The 27,971-nt window shown below is 54.3% G+C and overlaps 1 protein-coding gene and 1 non-coding gene across 2 annotated transcripts; both read right to left on the bottom strand.

Moving 5' to 3' along the window:
* Positions 1 to 2,058: 2,058 nt before the first annotated feature.
* LOC119921787 (olfactory receptor 7C2-like) lies at positions 2,059 to 27,971 on the bottom strand. Its single transcript, XM_038741828.1, has 8 exons — positions 27,515 to 27,971; positions 20,318 to 20,379; positions 10,941 to 10,986; positions 8,600 to 8,624; positions 6,340 to 6,473; positions 3,318 to 3,365; positions 2,931 to 2,972; positions 2,059 to 2,246 (listed from the first exon to the last, which is right to left on the bottom strand). Exons 1-8 carry the CDS (start codon positions 27,969 to 27,971, stop codon positions 2,059 to 2,061), a joined length of 1,002 nt encoding a protein of 333 aa, XP_038597756.1.
* Positions 22,170 to 22,307, bottom strand: LOC119921857. Its single transcript, XR_005448596.1, has one exon. It is a non-coding gene; the product is annotated as a small nucleolar RNA SNORA7 (small nucleolar RNA).

Below are 27,971 nucleotides of genomic sequence, written 5' to 3'. Positions count from 1 at the left end.
TCTAGGTCTTGGAGGATCTCCAAGCCTCTACCAAAGTTAGTGGGCAGCCCTCATTGGTATTAGCTGCACAGGTTTGCCTAGTCAGATTCATTTATCATTTCAAATATATCAAGATGACTTTTGTATTTGATTTGCTTTTACCGTTTATTAAGTTAGCGAAATTTAAGGCAGTGACATTTCAGATATAATGATTAAATCAACACCCCTCCACTTGTTCCTAGGCTGGGAGAACAATGACAAGTTCACTCCCAATTCATTCCTAATTACCGCCATTGTAGTTTCTAGGGGGAGGGGCCTTAGATTGAGGAAGGCAGCCATTCACGAGGAGGGAGGCAACCCTTTGCTAGAGGGAGGTGCCTTCCCTCAAAGGAATTCCCTTTTGATCTCCCAATCTGTTAGTTCTCGCCCTGAAGAAGTGGTTAAGTTTCCTACCCCCATGCTTTAGCTTGCAAATTTCTTGAGTAGCTGAGTGCTCGGGTGACGGGAATGGTCCCCCGTTTCCCAGTAACCCCAATTATGGAATTATTTCCTGTAATTGATGGTTGGCCTCCTTGCCAAGCATTCTTCCTCATCATAGACACCCGGGCCCTGGTGTCTACTGGTAAGGAGACTTTCCGACGATCATTTACTAGGACGGTCATATGCGGGGCGGGGGGGCACCCGGGTTGCGATAGGGCCGCGGCCGCCGTCCAACGGCCGGGCCCGCCGGATTCCCCTTCTAATTTCCCCGCCCCGTGGTGGTTGGGGCCGTTGGTCTACCTTCCTGAGTGAGCAGCTTCAGGATATGTGTGGGCAGCCGATCCAGCTCGTCCATAGGAAATTCCCGCTCCCTTAACTCCCTCCATATGATCACCCGTTCTCCTGGGCCCAACCCTCCTGAGCCGACCCGCTGTGGGGGTCGGTGGGTAACCCTTTTACTATTCGTTGGAACCAACTTTGCCCTCCTGAACCCCAGGCCTTTCCTAATCATGGCTGCTATACGCCGGGTAATCGGCACCTTAGGGGACTGGAATAGGGACCACTCACTGTTGACCACATTGGCCAAAGTACTCAAGGTTTGTACCCCAGTGGCCCTATCCCTCAAACGGTGGGCCAGCCCGCGCTCCAGCCCTGGGGGTGCACCCATTACTATTGCACGAAGTAGGCCCTCTTGGGCGGGGAGGGAGCAGGGGCTTGGTTCCTGAGTTTTCTCCCTCTCATCCAGTAGTTGTTCAATTCCAAGCACCAGGAGATGCTGGTTTAATGTAGCTGGGTCGGTCCAGCGGAGGGTACCGGCCCTTCCCTGTTCACTCCGGGGGGACTTTCCGAGCCCAATGTACCCCGAGGGTCCAGAGGGTACGCCGTGGAGTGTGAGTGCGGGTCACATCCACCCCTGGGCCCAAATCGAGGCGGCTGCTTTCATTTGGGCTGAGGTCCACCTGGGCTGCCGCTCCCTTCCATACCCTGGCCAGCCAGCCTATCACCGGCTCCCCGGGATCCTGGGAAAACTACTTAGAGAGCTGCCTGAGTTCAGTGGCTGTGAAGTGAGTAGTTTGAGTGGTGACATTTCCCTCAGGATTCCGCTTTTCCTTGATAATGGGACAGAGGGGCTTGGGCTGCCCCTCGGGGTTATGCGGGGGCACCTCTCAGTCACAAGGGGAAGAGGATGGTTCCAGTTGTGGTAGAGGGTCGGGATCCCCCTTCTCCTCCCTAGAGGAATTCAGCTCCGATTACATGACCCTCCTCCCCCTCTCCATCCCCCCACCTTACCTCCTTCAATACCCCACAGCACCTGTATATGTGTATAAATGTTTGTACGTAGTTATTACTCTATTTATTTATTTATTTGACTTGTACATATCTATTCTATTTATTTCATTTTGTTAATATGTTTTGTTTTGTTCTCTGTCTCCCCCTTCTAGACTGTGAGCCCACTGTTGGGTAGGGACTGTCTCTATATTTTACCAACTTGCACTTCCCAAGTGCAAGTACAGTGCTCTGCACACAGTAAGCCCTCAATAAATACGATTGATTGATTGATTGATTGATCTCCTGCTCAGTTACAGGAAGTTTCCTCTGTTATTCTAACTCCTTAGCCACCAGCAGTGCCAATTTCAGCTCTAAAAGGATCGCCTGCTGCATTTTTACCTCGGCCGCTATCTGCAGTACAAGGTATTTCGTCTCACGTTCCTTAAGTTTTGCTTCTAGGGAGGCCCTCTCCTGCCGCCACCGCCGGCGGTCCTGGGTGGCGGCCTGCAGCGCCGTTGCTAGGAGACAGAGGAGGGCGGTCTTTCCTTTCTTTTTCTAGCCTCCCGCCAATCACAAAATTCCCTCACCAGATTGGCCGGAACCTCCCAGTGCTCCTTCACCCAGAGGCTGTCCCATATTGGGGTTTTCCATCCCTGATCCGCAAGGAATTCAAAAATCCCTCTCGGCACTTTGTCGCCTATCGCCGATCCCATCCCCGTCGCTATTTATGTCACCCGTCGTCCGGGGATGGATTCGTTCAGTGATTCGCCATTTATGTCACTCGTCGTCCGGGAATGGGTTCGTTCAGTGATCGGCGAGGAGAGAGAGAGAGAGAGAGAGAGAGAGAGAGAGAGAGAGAGAGAGAGAGAGAGAGAGAGAGAGAGAGAGAGAGAGGCCGGGGACGAAAAGCCTGAGTTTTATATAGAATTTATTCCGCGAGGCAAATTGAATTTATGTAATTGTTTAGGCCCATTGGATTGAACTTCCCTTTCGGGAGGAATATATTCAATTAGCAATATTAGAGCTTCCCTACACGGGAGGAACACAATCATACGTTAATCGCGCGTGGGTGAGGCGGCTATCTCTCACCCATGTGCACTTCCCACTCGGAAAGAATCCACTTACTTTCCCAAATCGGAAGAATTCATTACATTACCCACGCACGTGGTGGGCGGTTAGCTCTCACAATGTGCTCTCCCTACATGGGAGGAATCCATTCATGATTCCTATCAGCAGCAGGATACCTGGGACCCACCCACGAGACACTCACCCGTCCCGCGGCCCCTGCCTCAGTGTGTTGGTTCTGGTTGTTGAGCGGGCATCTGGCCTTCTGGGCAGAGAAACACGTGTGTTGCTGCTGCTGCTGCTGCGTGTCATAGTATTCTGCCCCCGAAGCTCAGAGGCGACAAGTATTTATTGCCTGTGCCCCTAGGCCATTCTACATTCCGGCCTCAGTCTATCCAATCTCCGCCCTCCCCCCTCCTCCATACCTAATTTGATTGGCACAGGAGCGAGGGACACTTTCTGTATTCCCGGCCTGGTCTGTCAATCTGGCAGATTTGGTCGTGGGGACCGTATTCCACCCTCACCTCTGAGTTCCGCCTGCTGGTTTAGGTGGTCACGATATAGCTTTTGACCTTGAGATGGCCGGTACCCCAGGGTCACCTCGGGACCGAGGCGGAGGGGGACCCGGGCCAAGATTCTGTGGGGTACACGGGCCGGGAGGCAGAGGAGGACCAGGGCTGAGAGGTGGGATAGAGCAGGGCAGGGACGCCGAGGGGGACCGGGAATGGGAAATAGAGGGGGAACTAGGTCGGGTGGCAGAGGGTGACTAGGGCCAGGAGGCAGAGGTGTACCTGGACCGGGAAACAAAGGGACCAGGGTAGGAAGGTAGTGGGGTACCTGTGACGGAGGTCATGGGGACCAGGGCCGGTTGGTAGAGGCGGACCAGGGCTGGTTGGTAGAGGGGAAGCAGTGCAGTGAAGGAGAGCGACCAGGCCCAGGAGGTAGAGGGGCACCAGGGCCAGGAGGCAGAGGGGAACCAGGGCCAGGAGGCAGAGGGGTACCTGGGCCTGCAGTCAGGCAGACCAGGGCCTGAGACAGGGAGACCTGGGCCGGGAGGTATAGGGTCCCGGTGCCGGGATGGAGAAAGGGGCCAGGGCTTGGAAGTAGAGGGAAACCAGGGCTGGCAGAACATTGGAACCCATGGCCGGAACAGAGAGAGACCCATGGTCCATGGCTTGGAGGGAGAGAGGGACCAGGGCAGGGAGGCAGAAAGGTACCTGGGCCAGGAGCAGGTGGACCAGAGCCGGAAGGTAGAGGGAGACCAGGGCTGGCAGAGCAGGGGGCTAGGGCATGGAGGTAGACGGGACCCATGGCCGGGACAGAGAGAGACCCAGTGGCCTGGAGATAGTGGGAGACCAGGGCCGGAAGGCCCAAAGGGACCTGGAGACGGGGGACTAGGGTTGGGAGGCCCGTTGTTGAGTAGAGACCATCTCTATATGTTGCCAACTTGTACCTCCCGAGCGCTTAGTACAGTACTCTGCACACTGTAAGCGCTCAATAAATACGATTGAATGAATGAATGAACGAATGAATCAATCAATCAATCACTCAATCGTATTTATTGAGCGCTTACTGTGTGCAGAGCACTGTACTAAGCGCTTGGGAAGTACAAGTTGGCAACATGTAGAGACAGTCCCTACCCAACAGTGGGCTCACAGTCTAAAAGGGGGAGACAGAGAACAAAACCAAACATACTAACAAAATAAAATAAATAGAATAGATATGTACAGGTAAAATAAATAAATAAATAAATGGAGTAATAAATATGTACAAACATATATACATACATACAATGAATGAATGGGTGACCAGGGCCAGGAGGCAGAGGGGACCAGGACCTGGAGGCAGCGGGGGACCAGAGCCAGGATACAAAGGGGTACCAGGGCTGATGAGCGGTGTGACAAGGTCAGGGATGCAGAGGGTGACCAAGACCGGGAGAAAGAGGGGGACCAGGGCCAGTATATAGGGGGACCAGGGCCGGGAAGCAGAGGAGTACCTGGGCCAGGGGACAGGGGGACCAGCTCAAAGGGGGACCACGACGGAGAAACAAGGGCAACAAGGGAAGGGAGGTAGAGGGGAATCAGGTCCGGGAAGCAGAGGGGGAGCAGGGCTGGGAGGCCGAGGCGTACCAAGGCCTCAAGGCAGAGAGGGACCACGGCTTGGAGGCAGAGGGGTACCTGGGCCGGTAGACAGCGGGACCAGGGAAGGTAGGCAAAGGGGGACCAATGCCAGGAGGCAGAGGGGTACCTGGGCCAGAAGGCAGAGAGGGACCAGAGCCGAGAAGCAGGAAGAACCAGGGCAGGGGGGTAGAGGGGGAGCAGGGCTGGGAGGCAGAGGGGTACCAGGGCAGGGCGGCAGAGGGGTACCAGGGTCGAGAGGCAGAGGGATACCTGTGTCGGGAGACATCGGTACCAGGGCCAGGAAGTAGAGGGGACCCAGAGCCAGGACAGAGAGAGATCCAAGGGCTTGAAGGTAGAGGGAGACGGTGGCCGGGAGGCACAGATCGACCAGGGTCAGGAGGCAGAGGGGGACCAGGGAAATGTGGCAGAATAATGATAATAATAATAATAATAATAATAATAATAATAATAAGAAGAAGAAGAAGAAGAAGAAGAAGAAGAAGAAGAAGAAGAAGAAGAAGAAGAAGAAGAAGAATATTGGCATTTGTTAAGCGCTAACTATGTGCAAAGCACTGTTCTAAGCACTGGGGGGAATACAAAGTGATCAGGTTGTCCCACATAGGGCTCACAGTCTTAATCCCCATTTTACAGATGAGGTAACTGAGGCTCAGAAAAGTTAAGTGACTTGCTCAAGGTCACACAGCAGACATGTGGCGGATCCAGGATTCGAACCCATGACCTCTGACTAAAAAGTCCGTGCTCTTTCCACTGAGCCACGCTGCTTCTCAGAAGGGGACAATGGCCAGGAGGCAGAGGGTTACTTGGGCCGGGAGACGGAGGACCAGGGCCGCAAGGAACAGGGAGACCGGGTCAGGGAGGCAGAGGTGTTTCTTGGCCCAGAGACAGAGGGAACAGGGCCTAGAGGCAGAAGGGGACCTTCGCTGAAAGGCAGAGGGTTACCAGGGCTGAGACGGAGTGGGAGACCAGTGCCAGAGGCAGGGGTGTACCTGGGCTGGGAAATGGGGTCCAGGGCCGGGAGGCAGAGGGGAACCAGGGTCAGGAGTCACTGCGGTACTTGGGCCGGGAGGCAGACAGGGACCAGGGCCGAGAGGCGGTAGGTACCAGGGCAGGGAGGCAGAAGGTGACCAGGACTGGGAGGCAAAGGGGTACCTGAACCGGGAAACAAAGGGAGCAGGGCTGGGAGGTAGTTGGGTACGTGGACCGGAAGTCATGGGGACCAGGGCCGGTTGGTAGAGGGGATCCAGGGCTGAGAAGGAGAGAGGGTCCAGGGCCTGGAGTTAGAGGGAGACAAGGGCCGGGAGGCACTGAGGGACCGGGGGGGGAGGCAGAGGGGGACCAGGGCCAGGAGGCAGAGGGTTACCTAGGCCGGGAGACAGGAGGACCCGGGCCAGTAGGTAGAGGGGACCCAGGGTCAGGTATGAGAGCGCAGCCAGGTCCTGGAGGGAGAGGGAGACCAGGGCTGACAGGCACAGGCGGACCATGGCTGGCAAGCTCAGGGGGACAAGGGCCCGGAGGCGGAGGTGCACCAAGGCCAGGAGGCTGAGGGGTTCCCGGGCCAAGAGGCAGAGGGGTTCCTGGGCCGGGAGGCAGAGGGGATCAGAGCCAAACTGCAGCGGGGACCAGGGTATGGAGGCAGAGGAGTACCTGGGCAGGGAGAAGGGGGACCAGGGCCGCTAGGTAGAGTCGTCCCAGGGCCTGAATGGACAGACACCCAAGGGCCTGAGGGTAGAGCGAGACCAGGGCCAGGAGGCAGATGTGGATCAGGGCCAGAAGGTAGAGGGGTACGTGGGCTGGGAGACAGGTGGAACAAGGGACGGAGGCAGAGAGGTACCTGGGCCGGGTGATAGGGGGACCAGGGCCGAGAGGCGGGGGAGGGGGGAACCAGGACTGAGGGGCAGGGGGGAACAAGGGCCCGGAGGCAGAGTTGGAACAGGGTAGGGAGGCAGAGGGAAACCAGGGCCAAGAGGCAGAGGGGGACCACTGCCGGCAGGCAGAGGTATTCCTGCACTGGGAAACAGGGCTGGGAGGTAGAAGGGTTTCTGGGCCGGGAGACTGGGGGACCAGGGCCGGAAGCTAGAATGGTACGTAGGCCGGGAGAAGGCTGACCAAGTCCAGGAGACAGAGGGGCAGCTGGGCCGGTAGACAGGGTGGGCCGGAAGGCAAAGGGGGAACGGGGCCGAGAAGCCGGGGTGACAAGGGCAGGGAGCCAGATGAGTACCGGGACTTAGAGGCGGAGGGGGACCAGGTCCAGGAGGAGAGAGATACGTGGGTCGAGAAGCAGGGGACCAAGGCCAGAAGGTAGAGTGGACCCCAGGGCGGGACGGTGAGTGACCCAATTTCCTGGAGGTAGAAGGAGACCAGAGCTGGGAGGCACAGAGGGACCAGTGCTGGGAGGCAGGGGCGGACCAGGGCAGAGTAGCAGAGGGGGACCAGTGCCGGGAGTCAGAGGGGTACCTGGTCTGGGAGAAGGGGTCCTTGGCTGCGAGGCAGAGGTTGACCACGGTCAGGAGGCCGAGGGGTACCTGGGATGGGAGACAGGGGGACTAGGGCCGGGAGGCCGAGGGGTGTCTGTGCTGGGAGACAGGATCCAGGTCTGGGAGGCTGAAGGGGACCTAGTCTAGGAGGCAGTTTGGTACCTTGGCCAAGAGGCAGAGGATGACTAGTGCTGAGAGGCCTTGGGGACCATGGCTGGGAGGCAGAGAGGGGCAAGGACCGAGAGGCAGAAGGGGAACAGGGCCGGAAGGCAGAGGGGGACCATGGCTGGAAGGTAGAGGGGGACCAGTGCTGTTAGGCAGAGGAGGACCAGTCAATTGGGATCAGGACTGAAAGGCAGAGGGGTCCAGGGCCAAGGGGCAAGGGAAAACCCGGGCAGGGAGGCAGAGGGTGACCAGGACACAGCGGCACTAGGGCCGGGAGGTAGAGGGGACCCAGGGCAGAGACAGAAACAGACCCAAGGGGCTGGAGGTGGAAGGAGACCCGGACCGGGAAGCACAGCAGGGCCCGGAAGCAGAGGGGGACTTGGGCCGGGAGGCAGAGTGGGACCAGGGATGGGAGGCAAAGGGTACCTGGGCCAGGAGACAGGGGTACCAGGGCTGGGAGGGGGAGGGGACCCAGTGCCGTGACGGAAAGACACCCAAGGGCCTGGAGGTCGAGGGATTCCTGGCCCGGGAGGCACAGAGGGTACAGGGCCGGGTGGTCATGTGGACGAGGGTCAGTTTGTAGAGGGGAACCAGGGCTGTGAATGAGAGGGCCCAGGCCCTGGAAGGAGGCTTTCCCAGACTGAGCCCCTTCCTTCCTCTCCCCCTTGTCCCCCTCTCCATCCCCCCATCTTACCTCCTTCCCTTCCCCACAGCACCTTTATATATGTATATATGTTTGTACATATGTATTACTCTATTTATTTATTTTACTTGTACATATCTATTCTATTTATTTTATTTTGTTAGTATATTTGGTTTTGTTCTCTGTCTTCCCCTTCTAGACTGTGAGCCCACTGTCGGGTAGGGACTGTCTCTATGTGTTGCCAACTTGTACTTCCCAAGCGCTTAGTACAGTGCTCTGCACACAGTAAGCGCTCAATAAATACGATTGATTGATTGATTGAAGTAGAGGGGCACCAGGGCGGGGAGGCAGAGGGGAACCATGGGCAGGAGGCAGAGGGGTACCTGAGCTGCGAGATGGGGTCCTTGACTGGGAGGAAGAGGAGTACCTGGGCTGGCAGTCAGGGGAACCAGGGCTGGGGGGCAGAGGGGGACCGGAGCCGAGTGGCAGAGGGGGACCAGGGCCGAGAGAAGGGGAGGGGAGGGGGTGACCAGGGCCAGGAGGCAGCGTGGTACCTGGAATGGGAAACCGGGGGACCAGGGCTGGGAGGTAGAGGGGTACCTAGGCCGGGAGACGGGGGAACAAAGGCCGATAGGTAGAGGGGACCCAGTGCCGAGACTGAGAGAGCGGCCAGGGCCTAGAAATAGAGCGAGATCAGGACTGGGAAGCACAGCGGGACCAGGGTCGGGAGGCAGAGGGGCATCATGGCCAGGAGGCTGAGGGTTTCCTGGGCCGGGAGGCAGAGGGGCATCAGGGCCGATAAGCATGGGGGACCAGAGTATGGAGGCACAGTCGGATCTGGACCGGGAGACAGATGAGAACCAGGGCAAAATGACAGAGGGGCACCAGGGCCAGGAGGCAGCGTGGTACCTGGAATGGGAAACCGGGGGACCAGGGCTGGGAGGTAGAGGGGTACCTAGGCCGGGAGACGGGGGAACAAAGGCCGGTAGGTAGAGGGGACCCAGTGCCGAGACTGAGAGAGCGGCCAGGGCCTAGAAATAGAGCGAGATCAGGACTGGGAAGCACAGCGGGACCAGGGTCGGGAGGCAGAGGGGCATCATGGCCAGGAGGCTGAGGGTTTCCTGGGCCGGGAGGCAGAGGGGGATCAGGGCCGATAAGCATGGGGGACCAGAGTATGGAGGCACAGTCGGATCTGGACCGGGAGACAGATGAGAACCAGGGCAAAATGGCAGAGGGGCACCAGGGCCAGGGGACTGAGGGGTTCCTGGGCCGGGATGCAGAGGGGGATTAGGGCCCATAAGCAGGAGGGACCAGGGTATGGAGACAGAGTCGTATCTGGGCCAGGACACGGGGGACCACGGCCACGAGGTAGACATGACCCAGCGCTGGGACTGAAAGAGACCCAAAGAACTGAAGGCAGAGGGAGTCCAGGGCCAGGAGGCACAGAGGGACCAGGCCGGGTGGCAGAGAGGAACCAGGGCCGGAGGTAGAGGGGTACCTGGTTCTGGAGACAGGAGGGCCAAGGCCGGGAGGTAGAGGGGACCCAGGTCCGGGATGGAGAAAGACCCAAAGGCATGGAGGTAGAAGGAGACCAGGGCCGGGAAACACAGAAGGACCAGGGCCGGGAGGAAGAGGGGAACCAGGGCAGGGTGGCAGAGGCGTACCATGGCCTGGAGGCTGAAGGGTAGCTGGGCCAGGAGATGAAGGGACAAGGGCTGGGAGGAAAAGGAGACCCAGGGCCAGACGGCAGAGGGGAACCAGGGCCAGGAGGCAGAGGGATACCTGCTTTGTGAGGCGGAGGAATACCTGGGCAGGGAGGCAGAGGGGGACCAGGGCCGGGAGGCAGATGGTGACCAAGACAGGTAGACAGAGGGGTACCTGGGCCGGGAGACAGGGAGACCAGGCCGCAAGGTAAAGGAGACCCAGGGCTGGGACGGAGAGAGACCCAAGGACCTGGGTTTAGAAGGAGAATACGGCTGGGAGGCACAGAGGGACGAGGGCCGGGAGTCAGAGCAGGACCAGGGCCGGGTGGCAGAGGGGAACCGTGACCAGGAGGAAGAAGGGTACCTGGGCAGGAAGACAAGGGGACCAGGGCCATGAGGTAGAGGGGACCATGGCCAGGAAGTAGAGAGGACCCAGGGCCAGGTCGGAGAGAGACCCAAGGGCCTGGAGGTAGAAAGGAGACCAGGGCCGGGAGACAGAGTTGAACCATGGCAGGGCAGCGGAGGGGAACCAGGGCCATGAGGCAGAAGGGTACCTTGGCCGGGAGATGGACCAGGGCCGTGAGGCAGAGTGGAACTAGGGCCAGGAGGCATCGGGTACCTGGGCCGGAAGGCCGTCGGGGACCAGGGCCGAGAAGCGGGAGGGACCGGGGCATGAGGCATTGGGGGACCCGGGCCAAGAGGCAGGAGGGGACCAGGGCCAGGAGGCAGAGGGGTACCTGGGCCGGGAGAGAGGGGGACCAGGGCCAGAAGGTAGAGGGGAACCAGGGCCGTGACGGAGAGACAGCCAAGGCCCTGGAGGTAGAGGGAGAACAGAGCTGGGAGGCAGAGTGGTACCTGAGCCGGGAGACAAGGGGACCAGACCCGGGAGGTGGAGGTGACACAAGGCCAGGACGAAGAGAGCCCCAAGGTCCTGGAGGTAGAAGGAGACCAGGGCTGTGAGGCATAGGGAGTCCAGGGCCAGGAGGGAGAGGGGGACCAGGGCCAGGAGGCAAAGGGGTACCTGGGCCGAAATACAGGGGGCCCAGGGCAAGGAGGCAGAGGAGTACCTGGGCCGGAAGACAAGGGCATCAGGACCGGGTGGCACAGAGGGACCAGGGCTGGCAGGCAGAGAGGGACCAGCGAAGGATGGCAGCGGTGGACCAGGCCCAGGAGGCATAAGGCTACATGGGCCGAGAGGTAGAGGGGGACCAGGGCTGAGAGACGTGGGGCACCAGGGCAGGGAGGCATAGGGGGAACATGGCCAGGGGTCAGAGGGGGATTAGGGAAGGGCTGGGAGACAGAGGGGGGTCAGTACTCGGAAGCAGAGGGGGACCAGGATGGGAGGCAGGGGATGATCAGGTCAGAGAGGCAGGGGCAGACCAGAGCCGTGAGGCGGAGTGTTCCCTGTGCCAGGAGACAGGGGGATCAGGGCCGGGAGGAAGAGGGGGACCAGGTCAGGGCGGCAGCCGGGGATCAGGGCCGGGAGGCAGAGGACGACCAAGGCCGGGAGGGCAGAAGTGTACCTGGGTCTGAAGACAGGGGGACCGGGGCCAGGAGTTTAAGGGGACCCAGGGCTGGGACGGAGAAAGACCCAAGGGCCAGGAGGTAGAAGAAGACCAGTGCCGGGAAGCGCGGAGTCTCCATGGCAGGAGGCAGAGGGGTTTCTGGGCCGGGAGACAGGGGGACCAGGGTCGGGAAGCAGAGGGGTATCTGGGTCCGGAGACAGGAGGAACAGGGCTGAGAAGCAGAGATGGACCAGGGCCGAGGTGCAGGGTGGGACCAGGGACGGGAGGCAAAGGGGGACCATGGCTGGGCAGCAGACGGGGACCAGGGCCAGGAGGTAGAGGGGGACAAGTGCTAGGAGGCAGAAGGGTACCTGGTCCGGAAGGCTGAGTGAGACCAGGGACGAGAAGCGGGGGGACCAAGGCCGGGAGTCAGAGGGGAACCAGGGCTGGATGGTAGAGGGGGACCAGGGCTGTGACGGAGAGAGACCCAAAGGCCTGGAGGTAGAAGGAGATCAGGGTCGGGAGGGAGAGGGGGACCAGGGCCTGGAGGGAGAGGGGGACCAGGGTAGAAAGACAGAGGGGCCCAGGGCAGGGAGGCAGAGGGGTACCTGGGCCGGAAGACAGGGGGACTAGGGATGGGTGGTATAGAGGGCCCAGGACCAGGACAGAGAGACAGAGGACCTGGAGGTGGAAAGGGACCAGTGCCGGGAGGCAGGGGGGGACCAGGGAAGGGCGGCAGAAGGGAACCAGGGCCAAGAAGCAGAGGGCTACCTGGGCCGGGAGGCAGATGGGGACCAGGGCTGAAACGGGCGTTGGAGGGGGGACCGGGGTAGGGAGGCATAGGGTTACCTGGGCCGGAAGACAGGGGGACTAGGGATGGGTGGTATAGAGGGCCCAGGACCAGGACAGAGAGACAGAGGACCTGGAGGTGGAAGGGGACCAGTGCCGGGAGGGAGAGTAGGACCAAGGTAGGGAGGCCGAGGGGGACCAGGACCAGGAGGCAGAGGGGTACCTGGGGTGGGAGACAGGGGGACCAGGGCCTGCAGGTAGAAGGGATCCAGGGCCGTGACGGAGAGAGACCCAAGAACCGGGAGACACAGAGAGACCAGGGCTAGGAAGCAGCAGAGGACCAGGGAAGGGTGACAGAGGGGGACCCGGGCCGGGAGGCAAAGTGGTACCTGGGCTGGGAAACAGGGTGATCCGTGCAGGGAGGTAGAGGGGTACCTGGGCCGGTAGCCAGGGGGAACAGGGCCCGGAGGTAGAGGGGACCGAAGTCCACGATGGAGAGAGGGACCAGGGCCTGGAGGAAGGAGACCAGGACCGGGACGTACATAGTGACCAGGTCCGGGAGGCAGAGGAAGACCAGTGCCAGGAGGTAGAGGGGTACCTGGGCCAGGAGGCACAGAGGGGCCAGGGCCAGGAGGCAGAGGTTTACTTGGGCGGGGAGACTAGGGGATCAGGGCCAGGTTATAGAGGGGACCAAGGGCCGGGAGGTAGAGGGGACCAAGGGCTGGAAGGCAGAGGGGGACCAGGGCAGGACGGCAGGGGAGGACCACTGCCAGGAGGCAGAGGGGTACCAGGGCCAGGAGGCTGAGGGGTACCTGGGCCGAAAAGCCAAGGCGGACCAGGACCGAGAAGACGGGGAGAACAAGGGAAGGATGGCAGAGTGGGCCAAGGGCCAGGAGGCAGAGGGGGGCAAAGGGCCAGGAGGCAGCGGGGTACCTGGGGCGGGAGGCAGGGGAACAGGGCCGGGAGGCAGAGGGGAACTAGGGCCGGGAGGCAGAGGGGAACTAGAGCCGGGAATCGGGGGGGACCTGGTCTAGGAACAGAGGGTTAACTGGGCCTGTAGACGGGGGACCAGTGTCGGGAGGCAGAGGGGACCCAGGGCCGGGACTGAGGGAGACCCAAGTGCCTGAAGGTAGAGGGAGACCAGGACCAGGAAGCACAGAATGTCCAGGGCTCGGAGGCACGGAGGGACCAGGGCCGGGGGGCAGACGGTGATCAGGGCCGAGAGGCAGAGGGGTACCTGGGCTGCGAGACAGGTGGACCAGGGCCGGGAGGCAGAGGTGTACCTGGGCCGGGGGACAAGGGGACCAGCGCCGAGAGTCAGAGGGGGACCAGGGCCGGGATGGAGAGAGACCCAAGGGCCTGGAGGCAGAAGGAGACCAGAAACGTGAGGCACGAAGGGTCCAGGCCTGGGAGAGAGAGAGGGAACAGGGCAAGGAGGCTGAATGGTCGCTGGGCTGGGAGACAAGGCGACCAGGGCCTAGAGGTAGAGGGGACCCACAGCCAGGGAGGGGAAACTCCAGGACCTGATCCTCCTCCGCCTCCCGGCTCTGGTCCCCCCCTGCCTCCCAGCCCAGGTACCCCTCTGCGTCCCGGCACGGGGTCCCCATCTGCCTCCCGTCCCAGGTCCCTCTGTGCCTCCAGGCCCTGGTAACTCTGTGCCTCTCAGCCCTAGTTTTCCTGTGCTTCCAGGCCCTTGGGCCTCTCTCCGGGACGGTCCTGGGTCTCCTCTACCTTCCGGCACTGGTCCCGCTGTCTCCCTGCCCAGGCACCCCCCCTGTATCCCTGACCAGGTTCCCCTCTGCCTCCCTGCCTTGGTCGCCCACCCCCCCACCCCCTTGGCCCTGGACTCCGGCCACCTGTGCTTCTGACCCCATTCCCTCTCATCTCATGAATTATCTCGCTCCGTCCCTTCTCCCCTCCTTAACTTCCATCTTCAACCGCTCACTCTCCTCTGGTTCCTTCCCCTCTTCCTTCAAACATGCCCATGTCTCTCCCAACCTAAAAAAACCCCTCTCTTGACCCCACCTCACCTTCTAGTTATCGCCCCATCTCCCTCCTACCATTCCTTTCCAAACTCCTTGAATGAGTCGTCTAAACGCGCCGCCACGAATTCCTCAACACCAACTCTCTCCTCGACCCCCTCCAATATGTCTTCCGTCCCTTACATTCCACGGAAACCACCTTCTCAAAGGTCACCAATGACCTCCTGCTTGGCAAATCCAACGGCTCATACTCTATCTTAATCCTCCTCGACCTCTCAGCTGCATTCGACACTGTGGACCAACCCCTTCTCCTCAACACACTATCCAACCTTGGCTTCACAGACTCCGTCCTCTCCTGGGTCTCCTTTTATCTCTCCGGTCGTTCATTCTCAGTCTCTTTTGCAGGCTCCTCCTCCCTTCCAATCCCCTTACTGTAGGGGTTCCTCAAGGTTCAGTTCTTGGTCCCCTTCTGTTCTCGATTTATACTAACTCCCTTGGTGACCTCATTCGCTCCCACGGCTTCAACTATCATCTCTATGCTGATGACACCTAAATCTACATCTCTGCCCCTAATCTCTCTCCCTCCCTCCAGGCTCGAATCTCCTCCTGCTTTCAGGACATCTCCATCTGGATGTCTGCCCGCCACCTAAAACTCAACATGTCCAAGACTGAACTCCTTGTCTTCCCTCCCAAACCCTGCCCTCTCCCTGACTTTCCCATCACTGTTGACGGCACTACCAGCCTTCCCGTCTCACAAGCCCGCACCCTCGGTGTCATCCTCGACTCTGCTCTCTCGTTCACCCTTCACATCCAAGCCGTCACCAAAACCTGCCAGTCTCACCTCCGCAACATTGCCAAGATCCGCCCTTTCCTCTCCATCCAAACCGCTACCCTGCTCGTTCAACCTCTCATCCTATCCCGTCTGGATTACTGTACCAGCCTCCTCTCCGATCTCCCATCCTCCTGTCTCTCCCCACTTCAATCCATACTTCACGCCGCTGCCCGGATTGTCTCTGCCCAGAAACGCTCTGGGCATGTTACTCCCCTCCTCAAAAATCTCCAGTGGCTACCAATCAACCTACGCATCAGGCAGAAACTCCTCACCCTCGGCTTCAAGGCTCCCCATCACCTCGCCCCCTCTTACCTCACCTCCCTTGTCTCCTTCTACAGCCCAGTCCGCACCCTCCGCTCCTCTGCTGCTAACCGCCTCACCTGCTGAGACCGCCTGCTGAGATCTTGGGGCAGAATGGACCAAACCTGCACCTTGTCCTTTGCTAAATCACCAGTGCTAGGCTGTATCTCAAAACCTTGGCATCAGAGCTCCTTTGCCATTCGGGGATGCCATACGAGGAAGCACAGGGAAGTGAAGTGACTTCTCCAGTGTCACACAGCAGACAAGTGGTGGGAGCTGGGATTAGAACCCTGTCCTTCTCACTCCCTGGTCTGTGCTCTATCCAGTAGACCACCGTGGCTCAGTGGAAAGAGCCCGGGCTTTGGAGTCAGAGGTCATGGGCTCAAATCCCGGATCTGCCAATTGTGAACTGTGTCTTTGGGCAAGTCACTTCACTTCTCTGTGCCTCAGTTACCTCATCTGTAAAATGGGGATTAAGACTGTGAGCCCCCCGTGGGACGACCTGATCACCTTTTAACCTCCCCAGTGCTTAGAACAGTGCTTTGCACATAATAAGCACTTAATAAATGCCATTATTATTATTATTATTATTCTCAAGATCTCGCCCAGGAATGGTCAGTCTTAGTTTCTTGTCTTACTGGATGACTTAAAGGGAAAATTAGGAATGTTAGATGATGCATCTCTAACCATTAAGACGATATTAAGGAGAGTAACTGTTACCAGTCTGCCAGTGGTCCACTGGGTACACGGCCCACAAGCTGCAGGATAAGTGATACCAGCAAGATAGTACATAGAGCCTGCACAGACAGACTGCTAGGTCATCTCGGGAACTAATTGTTCATTCTTGAAAGAGTCTTTCAGATAACCACTCTTTGCAACACCCGAAGGAGGAACTTCCCCCTGAAGGTTCCCACACACTATGATCTAGGTTAACTAAGAATCTCTCAAAAATGGTTCAAACCTATGATCATCAAAAGAAGAAGGAACTTGGACTGTCTGTATCACCAGAAAATAGGTATTTCCTCTCCAGGATTCATTAAAAGGAGAGAGGGACTTCCTCTGTGTGCAGGACAGAAACTAGAAAGACTTTCAGAGGGGGTGTCTTACAATTTAAAAAGCACAACTAGTTGCTGCAAATGTGTGTGTCTTTCTGTTTGTGCCGGGATGGTGCACCTTGTTATGTGGGATCAGTGGGATGTTTTAATAAAGACGACCTGTTATACACTGAGATCTTGGGGTATAGTGTCTTCAGTAATGACTATGGAATGAGACAGACAGATAGTGTCCTGTTCCCTAAAGGGGTCGATGAAAATAGTAATGATTCATTCATTCATTCATTCATTCATATTTACTTAGTACTTACAGAGCACTGTACTAAGTACTTGGAAAGTAAATTTGGCAACAGATAGAAACAATCCCTACTCAACAACGGGTTCACAGTCTAGAAGGGGGAGACAGACAACAAAATAAAACAAGTAGATCGGCATCAATACCATTAAAACAGATAAATAGAATTTTAGATATATACCCATCATTAATAAAATAAATAAAGTAATAAATGTGTACAAATATAAACAAGTGCCGTGGGGAGGGGAAGGGGGTAGAGCAGAGGAAGGGAGCAGAGATGATGGGAAGTGAGGAGGAGCAGAGGAAAAGGGGGGCTCAGTCTGGGAAGGCCTCCTGGAGGAGGTGAGCTCTCAGTAGGGCTTTGGAGAGCGGAAGATAGCTAGTTTACCTGATGTGAGGAGGGAGGTCATTCAGGCCAGAGGTAGGAAGTGGGCCAGGGATCTACAGCAGGACAGGCACAGTGAGGAGGTTAACGGCAGAGGAGTGGAGTGTGCAGGCTGTGCTGGAGAAGGAGAGAAGAGAGGTGAGGTCGGAGGGGGCAAGGTGATGGAGAGCTTTGAAGCCAATATTGAGGAATTTTTGCTTTGTGCGAAGGTTGGTAGGCAACCACTGGAGATTTTTGAGGAGGGGAGTGACATGCCCAGAGCGTTTCTGTACAAAGATAATTCGGGCAGCCGAGTGAAGTATATACTGAAGTGGGGAGAGACAGAAGAATGGGAAATCAGAAAGGAGGCTGATGCAGTAATTCATTCGGAATACGATCAGAGATTGTACCAACAAGGTAGTAGTTTGGATGGAGAGGAAAGGGCTGATCTTGGTGATGTTGTGAAGGTGAGACCAACAGGTTTTGGTGATGGATTGGATGTGTGGCATGAATGAGAGGGTAGAGTCAAGAATGACATCAACATTGTGGGCTTGCGAGATGGGAAGGATGGTAGAGCCATCCACAGTGACGGAAAAGTCAGGGAGAGAACAGGGTTTGGGAGGAAAGATAAGTAGCTCAGCCTTGGACATGTTGAGTTCTAGGTGGTGGGAAGACATCCGGGTGGAGATGTCCTGAAGGCAGAAAGAGATACGAGCCTAGAGGGAGGGAGAGAGAACAGGGGAGGAGATGTAGGTTTGGGTGTCATCTGCGAAGAGATGATAGTTGAATCCATGGGAGTGAATGAATTCACCAAGGGAGTGAGTATAGATGGAAAACAGAAGGGGACCAAGAACTGATCCTTGAGGAACCCCTACAATCAATCAATCAATCAATCGTATTTATTGAGCGCTTACTATGTGCAGAGCACTGTACTAAGCGCTTGGGAAGTACAAATTGGCATCACATAGAGACAGTCCCTACCCGATAGTGGGCTCACAGTCTAAAAGGGGGAGACAGAGAACAGAACCAAACATACCAACAAAATAAAATAAGTAGGATAGGAATGTACAAGTAAAATAAATAAATAAATAAATAAACAGACTAATAAATATGTACAACCATAGTTAGGGGATGGGCAGGGGAGGAGTAGACTGTGAAGGAGACCAAGAATGAATGGCCAGAGAGATAAGGGGAGACCCAGGAGAGATTGGAGACCATGAAGCCAAGGTTGGATAACGTGTTGAGGAGAAGGGGATGGTGGACAGTGTCAAAGGCAGCTGAGAGGTTGAGGAGGATTAGGATAGAGTTGGAGTCATTGGATTTGGCAAGAAGGAGGTCATTGGTGACGTTTGAGAGGTCAGCTTTGGTGGAGTGGAGGGGACGAAAGCCAGATTGGAAGGAGTCCAGGAGAGAGTTGGAATTGAGGAATTCGAGGCAGTGAGTGTAGACGACTCGCTCTAGGAGTTTGGAAAGGAAGGGTAGGAGGGAGATAGGGCGATAACTGGTAGGGGCAGTGGGGTCAAGAGAGGGTTTTTTTTAGGATGGGGAGACATTGCAGAGGGGAAGAAGCTGTTGGACAGTTAGTGCTTGAAGATGGAAGTTAAGGAGGGGAGAGGGAAGGGGTGAGAGTTTTTATAAGATGAGAGGGAATGGGGTCCGATGCACAGATGAAGAGGGTGGCACTTGAGAGGAGGGAGGAGATCTCCTCTGAAGATCCTGCTGGAAAGGATGGAAGACTAGAGGAGAGGGTTGAGAGCGGAGGGGTTGGCGAAGGGTGAGATGTGATTTTGGGGAGCTCAGACCTGATGGTGTTAATTTTCCTACTGAAGTAGGTGGCCAGATCGTTGGGGGTGAGGGGGAGGAACGGCAGGCTTGAGGAGGGAGTTAAATGTCCGGAACAGCTGATGGGGCGGATGGGCATGGGTGTCCATAATTGAAGAAAAATAGTTTTACCTGTCAGAGGAGAGGCAGGAAACGATAAAGTTTAAGTGAACAAAGTTGCCATGGTGACCGTCTCCAGTTCTGGTGGTGAAACACCGTAGTTCAGGCAGGTTGTTATTAGGGCTGGTAGGGATCGGGGAGACTTGTTGGATTTTAGCCAAGAAACTCCCAGGGCAATACCCCAAACTCGCAGAGGGCAGCACCAGAACAACCCCCTTCAGATGGCATCCAGGCTGATAGACAAAAGTGCCATGGAAACCCAGCCCAGGCATCATTTGTCACACTGTAGCCAGCAGATACCGCTAGAACAGAGCTCCCCTGTGTACCCAGTCTCTGGCGCACCGGTCCCTGATTCCTGCTGCATGGCTCAAGCTGCTGACCTCCACCGACCTCTGGCCCTCCCTGAACGTTCTCCATCCTTTGCAGCAGGGGCTGCAGGAGAAGATGCACTGCACACTATTGGCTTGTTCTCCTAACGCCATTGTATTGTATTCTCCCAAGGGTTCAGTACAGTACTCTGCACATAGTAAACCCTCAATAAATACAGTTGATGATGGTGATGGTGATGCAGACACAGAATCAGGTGAGCCAGGTGGCTTTTGTAGAAAAAAGGTCATTGTGACAGACACCATCCCACGGTTGGAACCCCTTCCCTTTTCTGTCAGTGATCTGAAAGCAAGGGTGGCTGGAATGTGTATCTTAGAACAGTGCTTTGCACATAGTGAGTGCTTAACAAATACCATCATCATTATAATTATTATCTATTTATATTAATGTCAGTCTCCCCCACTAGACTGTAAGCTCACTGTGGGCAAGGAATATGTGTGTTATATTGCTGGGCTGTACTCTCCCAAGTGCTTAGTACAGTGCCTGCACACAGTAAGCGGTCAATAAATATGGTTGGTTGATAGATTGGTGATGGGGTGAAGTTTCCTTCATTTAGAACCCCCAGACAACAAGTACCCGGGTGCTCTGTGACTTCAACTGAGCAGGCTCTGAGGGTGTTCATGGAACATGGAAGGCTTGGCATTTCAAGTGAGGAAGAGCAGCTCCTCATACCCAGACTGGAGCGCCCAGCCCAGACATGTGGCTGTTGGTTTCTCTCCTAAATGTGGTCAGTAACATATAACAGAGAGGAACAGCCTGTGGAGGATCGAGGTGAGGACCCACACTCCAGTGGAAAGTTAATAGGGGTCTGTGCCTCCCCCAGAGACATGTCCTTCTCCCAGTCCCCTCCCCAGACCCTGGTCATCAGGGACAGGGGTCATGGCTCCACTTCCCACTCGGCAGACCTGGTCACTATGGCTGTCACCGGGATGATGAGGCCAGTGACCCCACCCTCAGGATGCCCATATCCTGTAGCTTACCATCGAAGAGTGGGTTTGAGATATGCTGTAGTTCTGATATCGGAGTAACGTGAAGGCTGAAGTTCTTCCATTAGGGGTGGGTAACAGGTGAGGGTTCCTCCCGTGGGCTGGCTTGGGGGGAGGTACTTTACCTGTGCAGGTTGTCTTGAGGTCAGTCGGGCAATGTACTTTGCATATGCTGTCCACCTCCTCTGTACCCTCGGGGGATGAGTTTGTGGTGGGGAACTCCTAGAACAATTGATGTGGCTGAGTGGGAAGAGGGACACAGGACTGCAGGGTCCCAGGCAAGAGCACTGCTTCCTCACTCATAAGGGCAGTGCAGACGGGAAAGCGGCTCATGGCAGGACTATTTACAAGTCTCTGGGCCCTTGGGACCCACACTCCCATGGCTCCCTGAGCTCCTTGTTAGAGACAAACAAACACTCAACTTCTGGTTTCTTCCCGGCCCCTCTTGACTCTGCTAAGGGAGGTATCTGGAGATGATAATGTTATCTTACTGGGGACAGTTTAGCATGGCTTAGTGGAAAGAGCACTGACATAGCAGAAACGGGTCATGGATTCTAATCCCAGCTCTGCCACTTAACAGCTGTGTGACTCGGGGCAAGTCACTTAACTTCTGTGTTCCTCAGTTACAACATCTGTACAATGGGCATTAAGACTGTGAGTCCCATGTGGGACACCCTGATTACCTTGTATATACCCCAGTGCTTATAACAGTGCTTGGCACATAGCAAGCACGTAAAAAGTACCATTTTTCCTTCTAGACTGTTAGCCAGGTGCGGGCAGGTGTTTACTCTATTGCTGAATTGTACTTTCCAAGTGCTTAGTACAGTTCTCTGCATACAGTAAGTGCTCAATAAAAACGGTTCAATGAATGAAAGAGTGAATGAATGAATCTCCTGGGCTCTCCTGGACAGCCGTCCTTGAAGCTCAGTGATTATTTCCCCCAGGCCAACTCCTGAGAATCTCTTAGCACAGACCAAGGGACAACCATGACCAGTCTCCTCACCCCTCTGAGGAGAGGTAGAATAAGACAGGAATCTACTCAGAATCCTCCACTGCACTACCACTGTAGCCTCTGCCCAGGAGAAAGAGAGCCTTGGGCGGCATTCCTATCTACCAACCTGAGAAATGCCATTGCTGTTTTGGGACAATGGTGCCCAGAGCTTAAAATTCTGTCTCTGACAGTTTCTCCCTCCCCCTCTGCCGGAAGTACACTATGCAGAGAAGCAGCATGGCTCAGTGGAAAGAGCCCGGGTTTGGGGGTCAGAGGTCATGGGTTCTAATTCCAGTGGTGCCACTTGTCACCTGGGTGACTTTGGGCAAGTCACTTCATTTCTCTGTGCCTCAGTTACCTAATATGTAAAATGGGGATTAAGATTGTGAGCCCCACATGGGACAACCTGATCACCTTGTATTCCCCCAGTGCTTAGAACAGTGCTTTACACATAGTAAGCGCTTAGCAAATACCATCATTATTATTATTATTATTTGTTTTCCTGGGACGTACCTTCTATCATCACTAGTGTGCTCCCTCCACTGACCTTCCATGAATGGATGCCTTCCTAATACTTTCCTGAAATTCCACTGTCCCTCTTATCTTGCCTTATGCCTTTGAGTCATTTCCGACCCATAACAACACCATGGGAACATGTCTCCCAGAATGGTCTGCTCTGCATCTGCAATCACTCTGGTAGTGTATCCAGAGTTTTCTTAGTAAAAATCCGGAAGTGGTTTACCATTGACGCCTTCTGCACAGTAAATTCTAGTCTCCACCCTCAACTCTATCCCAGGCCGCTGCAGCCCAGCATGGGTGAGTTTTGACTTGTAGAAGATTGTCTTCCACTCGCTCGTCACTGCCCAGGCTAGGAATGGAATGGATAAGTCTCTGCTTGACTCTCCCTCCCCTAGCTGAAACTGGCAGAGTACTGGAAACTCTCCAGGTTCGACCCTGAGAGGGGCCACTATTCCTCACCTTTCCATAAATCCATAACATACATAAATTTAGTAAAAAAATCCCATTTGAACCTGTTTGATTTCTGCCAGAATTTCTTACATTTCCTTTTGTTTGGCTTGACTCTTCCACCATCGAGTGAAATTCCAGGAGGCCTCCAGGAGTTCTTCCCAGACTGAGCCCCCTTCTTCCTCTCCCCCTCCTCCCCCTCTCCACCCCCCCCCCACCTTGCTTCCTTCCCTTCCCCACAGCACCTGTATATATGTATATATGTTTGTACATATTTATTACTCTATTTATTTGTTTCTTTATTTTACTTTTACATATCTATTCTATTTATTTTATTTTATTAATGCGTTTGGTTTTGTTCTCTGTCTCCCCCTTCTAGACTGTGAGCCCTCTGTTGGGTAGGGACCATCTCTATATGTTGCCAACTTGTACTTCCCAAGCGCTTAATACAGTGCTCTGCACACAGTAAGTGCTCAATAAATATGATTGGTTGATTAGGTGTTCCCTCCTCACAGTGGTGTGTGATTTGGTCAACAATGAGTCTTTATTGTCGCTATCTCTGCCCTTCATGAAAAATGACACTTCAAACATAACCCGACTTAGTATTCATCTTTTTCGTCAATATCCAGCATTTTTCACTGTTTTTCCCTTTGAGAAAAGTTAATTGATGGGTTTTTTAGAGTTTCACTTTGTACAAATTCTGCAATTTGTCATCACACCTGTAGGCTGTTCCTCCCCAACTCCTATGATGTTCATTTCTTATTATCACTTATTGTAGCAAATATTTTCCAATCATAACTCTGATGTTTAGTTGGTACAGATAAGAAACCACCGTGGCACCATTTTTTTTAAACAATTCTACCCTTTTCCATTTCTTTCACAGTTTGTATCAATGGTAGGGATTTGTTTTAGAAGTACGCCGTTTTTATTTGTGCAAAACCATTTGCAGAAAGGGAGCTGAGTTACTTTGTTCCAATAAAAGTGAAAATTCTACCTCTTACCAAAACTATTTCACAAGAGTTGTGGTGTTTATTAAATGCTTATTATGTTCTAAGCTCTGGGGTAGCTACAAGGTTACCCACACACCTTCAATTTTTTTTCACTAGACAATTGAACCCCATTTAATTCCAGTGCTGGACGGAGGATTCTGACCAGACCAGACCCCACTGCACCCAGAGCCGTGCTACTGGGAAAGAACAGAGAAATTCTTCACGAGATAGCTCTTTTTTAGCCGTTGTTTCTGACTAGACCCTTGCACCCTGGATTGGGGATTCTTTTTTTAGGACACTGTATGGTGGCAGAGGTTACCACAAAGTCTCGGGAAGCTGGGAAGTAGCCGGTGAAGAGAGATGACATGTAAGATGGTGCAGAGCTTTGAAGCTAATGGCAAGGAGTTTCCCTTTATTGCAGAAGGAGAAGGATGACCACTGGAGATTTTTGAGGTGTGAAGAGGTGTTCATTCATTCATTCAATCATATTTATTGAGCACTTACTGTGTGCAGAGCACTGTACTAAGCGCTCGGGATGTACAAAGTGGCAACTTATAGAGACGGTCTCTACCCAACAATGGGCTCACAGTCTAGAACGGGGAGGCAGACAACACAACAAAACATGTAGACAGGTGTCAAAACCATCAGAATCAATAGAATTATAGCTATAAGCAAATCATTAATAAAATAAAGTAGTAAATATGTACAAGCAAAATAAATAGATTAATAAATATCTTCAAATATGTACCAGTGCTGTATGGAGGGGAAGGAGGTAGGGTGGGGGAGGAGGAGACGAAAAAGGTGCCTCAGTCTGGGAAGGCCTCCTGGAGGAGGTGAGCTCTCAGTAGGGCTTTGAAGGGAGGAAGAGAGTTAGGTTGGCAGATGTGTGGAGAGAGGGCATTCCAGGCCAGGGGAAAAACGTGGGCCGGGAGTCGACTGCGGGACAGGCGAGAACAAGGCACAGTGAGGAGCATAGCAGCAGAGTAGAGGAGGGTGCAGGCTGGGCTGTAGAAGGAGAGAAGGGAGGTGAGGTAGGAGGGGGCGAGGTGATGGAGAGCCTTGAAGCTGAGAGTGAGGAGTTTTTGCTTGATTCCTAGGTTGACAGCCAACCACTGGAGATTTTTGAGGAGGGGAATGACATGCCCAGATCATTTCTGTAGAAAGATAATCCGGGCAGCAGAGTGAAGTATAGACTGAAGCGGGGAGAGACAGGAGGATGGGAGATCAGAGAGAAGGCTGATGCAGTAATCCAGTCAGGATAGGATGAGAGATTGAACCAACAAGGTAGCGGTTTGTATGGAGAGGAAAGGGCAGATTTTGGCGATGCTGTGGAAGGGAGACCGGCAGGTTTTGGTGACGGAGTGGATGTGTGGGGTGAACAAGAGAGCGGAGTCGAAGATTACACCAAGGTTGCAGGTTAGTGAGATGGGAAGGATGTTAGTGCCATCTACAATGATGGGAATGTCAGAGAGAGGACAGGGTTTGGGAGGGAAGATACGGAGCTCAGTCTTGGACTTGTTGAGTTTTAGATGATGGGCAGAATCCAGATGGAGATGTTCTGAAGGCAGGAGGAGATACGAGACTGGAGGGAGGGAGAGAGAGCAGGGGTGGAGATGTAGAGTTGCCTCTCATCAGCGTAAAGATGATAGTTGTAGTCGTGGGAGCGAATGAGTTCACCAAGGGAGTGAGTGTAGATACAGAACAGAAGGGGGCTAAGATCTGACCCTTGAGGAATCCGTACAATAAGGGGATGGGAGGGCGAGGAGGAGCCCACGAAGGAGAATGCGAATGGTTGGCTGGAGAGACAAGAGGAGAACCAGGACAGGACGGAGTCTGTGAAGCCAAGGTTGGATAGCGTGATGAGGAGAAGGGTGTGGTCCATAGTGTCGAAGGCAGCTGGGAGGTCGAGGAGGATTAAGATAGAATAGGAGCCATTGGATTTGGCAAGAAGGAGTTCATTGGTGACCTTTGAGAGGGCAGTTTTAGTGTAGTTTAGGGGATGGAAGCCAGATTGGAGGGGGCCCAGGAGAGAGTTGGAATTGAGGAAATTGAGGCAGTGAGTATAGATGACTCGTTCTAGGAGTTTGGAAAGGAAGAGAAGGAAGGAGATAGGGCAACAACTAGAAGGTGCAGTGGGGTCAAGAGAGGGTTTTTTTAGGATGGGGGAGACGTGGGCATGTTTGAAGGCAGAGGGGAAGGAACCAGTGGAGAGTGAGTGGTTGAATCTGGAAGATAAGTAGGGGAGGAGGGAAGGGGTGAGAGTTTTCATAAGATGAGAGGGAATTGGGTCCGAAGCACAGGTGAATGGAGTGGCACTTGAGAGGAGGGAAGAGAGATCATCTGAAGATACTGCTGGGAAGGATGGGAGAGTAGCAGAGAAGGTTGAAAGCTGGGGGGATGATGGACAAGGGGGAGGGGTGACTTTGGGGAGCTCAGACCTGATGGTTTTAATTTTACGAGTGAAGTAGGAGGGCAGATCTTTGGGGGTGGGGGATGGAGGAGAGGGAGGAGCAGGGGGCCTGAGGATGGAGTTAAATGTACGGAAGAGCTGATAGGGGTGATGGGCGTGGGTGTCAATAACGGAGGAAAAATAGTTCTGCCTGGCAGAGGAGAGGGCTGAGTTAAGACAGGAATGGATAAATTTAAAGTGAACAACGTTGGAGTGGTGTGCTGAGTGGTGCTGAAAAAAGTTGATCCATGTAGCAGTGTAGAGAATGGGCTGGAGAGGGGGAGAGCTTCAATCAGGAAGAGCAGTAATGAGGCTGATACCTTATGTAGTCTTGCTGGACTAGGATTTCAGGCTTGGACCAGCGTGGATGGAAAGGATAGGGTGGATTAGGGAAATGTGGAGGAAGAACTGACAGGATTTATATAGAGAATGATATGAGAATTGAAATAGAATGAGGAAGCCAAGGATCGTGGCAAAGCAGTCGGCTTCTGGGAACAGGGAAGGGGCGGTGAAGTTACTGGCAGAGAGAGGAGTGTTTGGAGGGGGAGAATTAGGAGGAGATGGAGAAGGAGGGGCTTTTTGAAGGAAGGTGAGGCGTTCAATTTTGAACACGTTGAATTTGAGGTGCAGGTGGGATAGTCAAGTGGAGCTGTCTTAGGGACAAGAGGAAATTTGGGATTAGAACCTAGGAACAGAACCAAGATTAGAATGCTTCTTTTGGGGAGGCATCATGGCTTAGGGGAAAAACCATGGGCCTGGAAGTCAGAAGTGGGAGGTCAGGATTAGAGAGATGGAACTGAGAGTCATTCGCATAGGGGCCTTCCCTGATTAAGCCTTATTTTCCCTGACTTCCTCTCTAATGCATCGTCTGTGCACTTGGATTTGTTACCTTTGGGAAATTGATATTGACCTCACCCTCAACCCTACAGCACTTATATGCATATCCATAATTGTTTTATTTATATAAAGATCTATCTTCCCCTCTCAACTGTAAACTTGTTGTGGGCAGAGAATGTGTCTACGAACTCTGTTGTATGGTACTCTACTCAGCACTTTGTACAGGTCCCTGCACACAGCAAGTACTCAATAAATACCGATGATTGATTTATTGATTGATCGGGGTGGTAAATAAAGTAAATAAATGCCTCAAACGTGTGAGTGCAGAATGTGTGAAGTAGTGCAGAATGTGTAAAGTAGGGACCCAGAACAGAGGCTGTGGGACAATGACAACTAGTGGATGATAAGGGAAAGAGTTGCTAACAAACAAGACGAAGGGATTACAATCTCTGGAAGAAGTCAGATTTCCTACTGATGAATTTTCTCAGGGCTCCTTTCATGTCCTTGTTCCTGAGGCTGTAGATGAAAGGGTTCAGCATGGGGATCACCACCGAGTACATCACCGATGCTATAAATTCTTCCCTGGCTGTATGGGTGGACTGGGGGCTGAAGTAGGCCCCAAGGGCAGTACCATAGAACAAGGAGACCATGGACAGATGAGAGTCACAAGTGGAAAAACTTTATACCTTCCCCTGGCAGATGGGATTCTCAAAATAGTGGAGAAAATACGATTGTAAGAGAACAGAAGGCCCGTGAGGGGACCTATCCCTAACAAAGCTGCAAGAACAAAGAACAATATTTCATTGATGAGTGGATCAGTGCAGGAAAGTTTTATGATCTGGATAGGCTCACAGAAGAAGTGATAGATTTTATTGTCTGCACAGAAGGATATTTGAAGCTCCATTAAAGTATGTGTCAGAGCATAGAGACTGCTGATGATCCAGGACCCAGAAACCATCAGGGCACAGAGCCGTGGACCCATGATAGTGGTGTAGTGGAGGGGGTGGTATATGTCCACGTAGCTTTCATAAGCCGTTCCAGTGAGGAGAAAGTGGTCCAGAGTTCCGAACAGAATGAAGAAATATATTTGCGCCAGGCATTCTGCGTAGGATACGGATTTGATGTGGGTCTGAATGTTGACCAGCATGTTGGGGACCGTGGTGGACAGGAGACAGACGTCGGCCAGGGAGAGGTTGGTGAGGAAGAAGTACATGGGGGTATGCAGGTGCGGGTCGGAGCCGATAACCAGTATGATGATCAGGCTCCCCAGGAACCCGAGCAGGTACATCCAGAGAAACAGTATGAAGAGCAGCTCCTGCTGCCCTGCCCGTTCAGACAGTCCCAGAAGGAGGAATTCCGAGACACCAGTTTGGTTTCCCCTCTCCAT

Source organism: Tachyglossus aculeatus, unplaced genomic scaffold (assembly GCF_015852505.1).
Source record: "Tachyglossus aculeatus isolate mTacAcu1 unplaced genomic scaffold, mTacAcu1.pri SUPER_30, whole genome shotgun sequence".
Classification (NCBI taxonomy): domain Eukaryota; kingdom Metazoa; phylum Chordata; class Mammalia; order Monotremata; family Tachyglossidae; genus Tachyglossus; species Tachyglossus aculeatus.
Note: the sequence above shows the minus strand (reverse complement) of the source record. Positions and strands in the feature narration are given on the sequence as shown.

Excerpts from the sequence above, each read along its gene's own strand:
- LOC119921787 (XM_038741828.1), bottom strand. The coding sequence starts at position 27,971 with ATGGAGAGGGGAAACCAAACTGGTGTCTCGGAATTCCTCCTTCTGGGA. Across the intron at positions 2,973-3,317 it reads CCAGCAGGCGGAACTCAGAG|GTATCCTGCTGCTGATAGGA; the intron begins GTGAGGGTGGAA and ends GGTGGGTCCCAG. Across the intron at positions 2,247-2,930 it reads CATGAATGGATTCCTCCCAT|CAACGGCGCTGCAGGCCGCC; the intron begins GTAGGGAGAGCA and ends TCTGTCTCCTAG.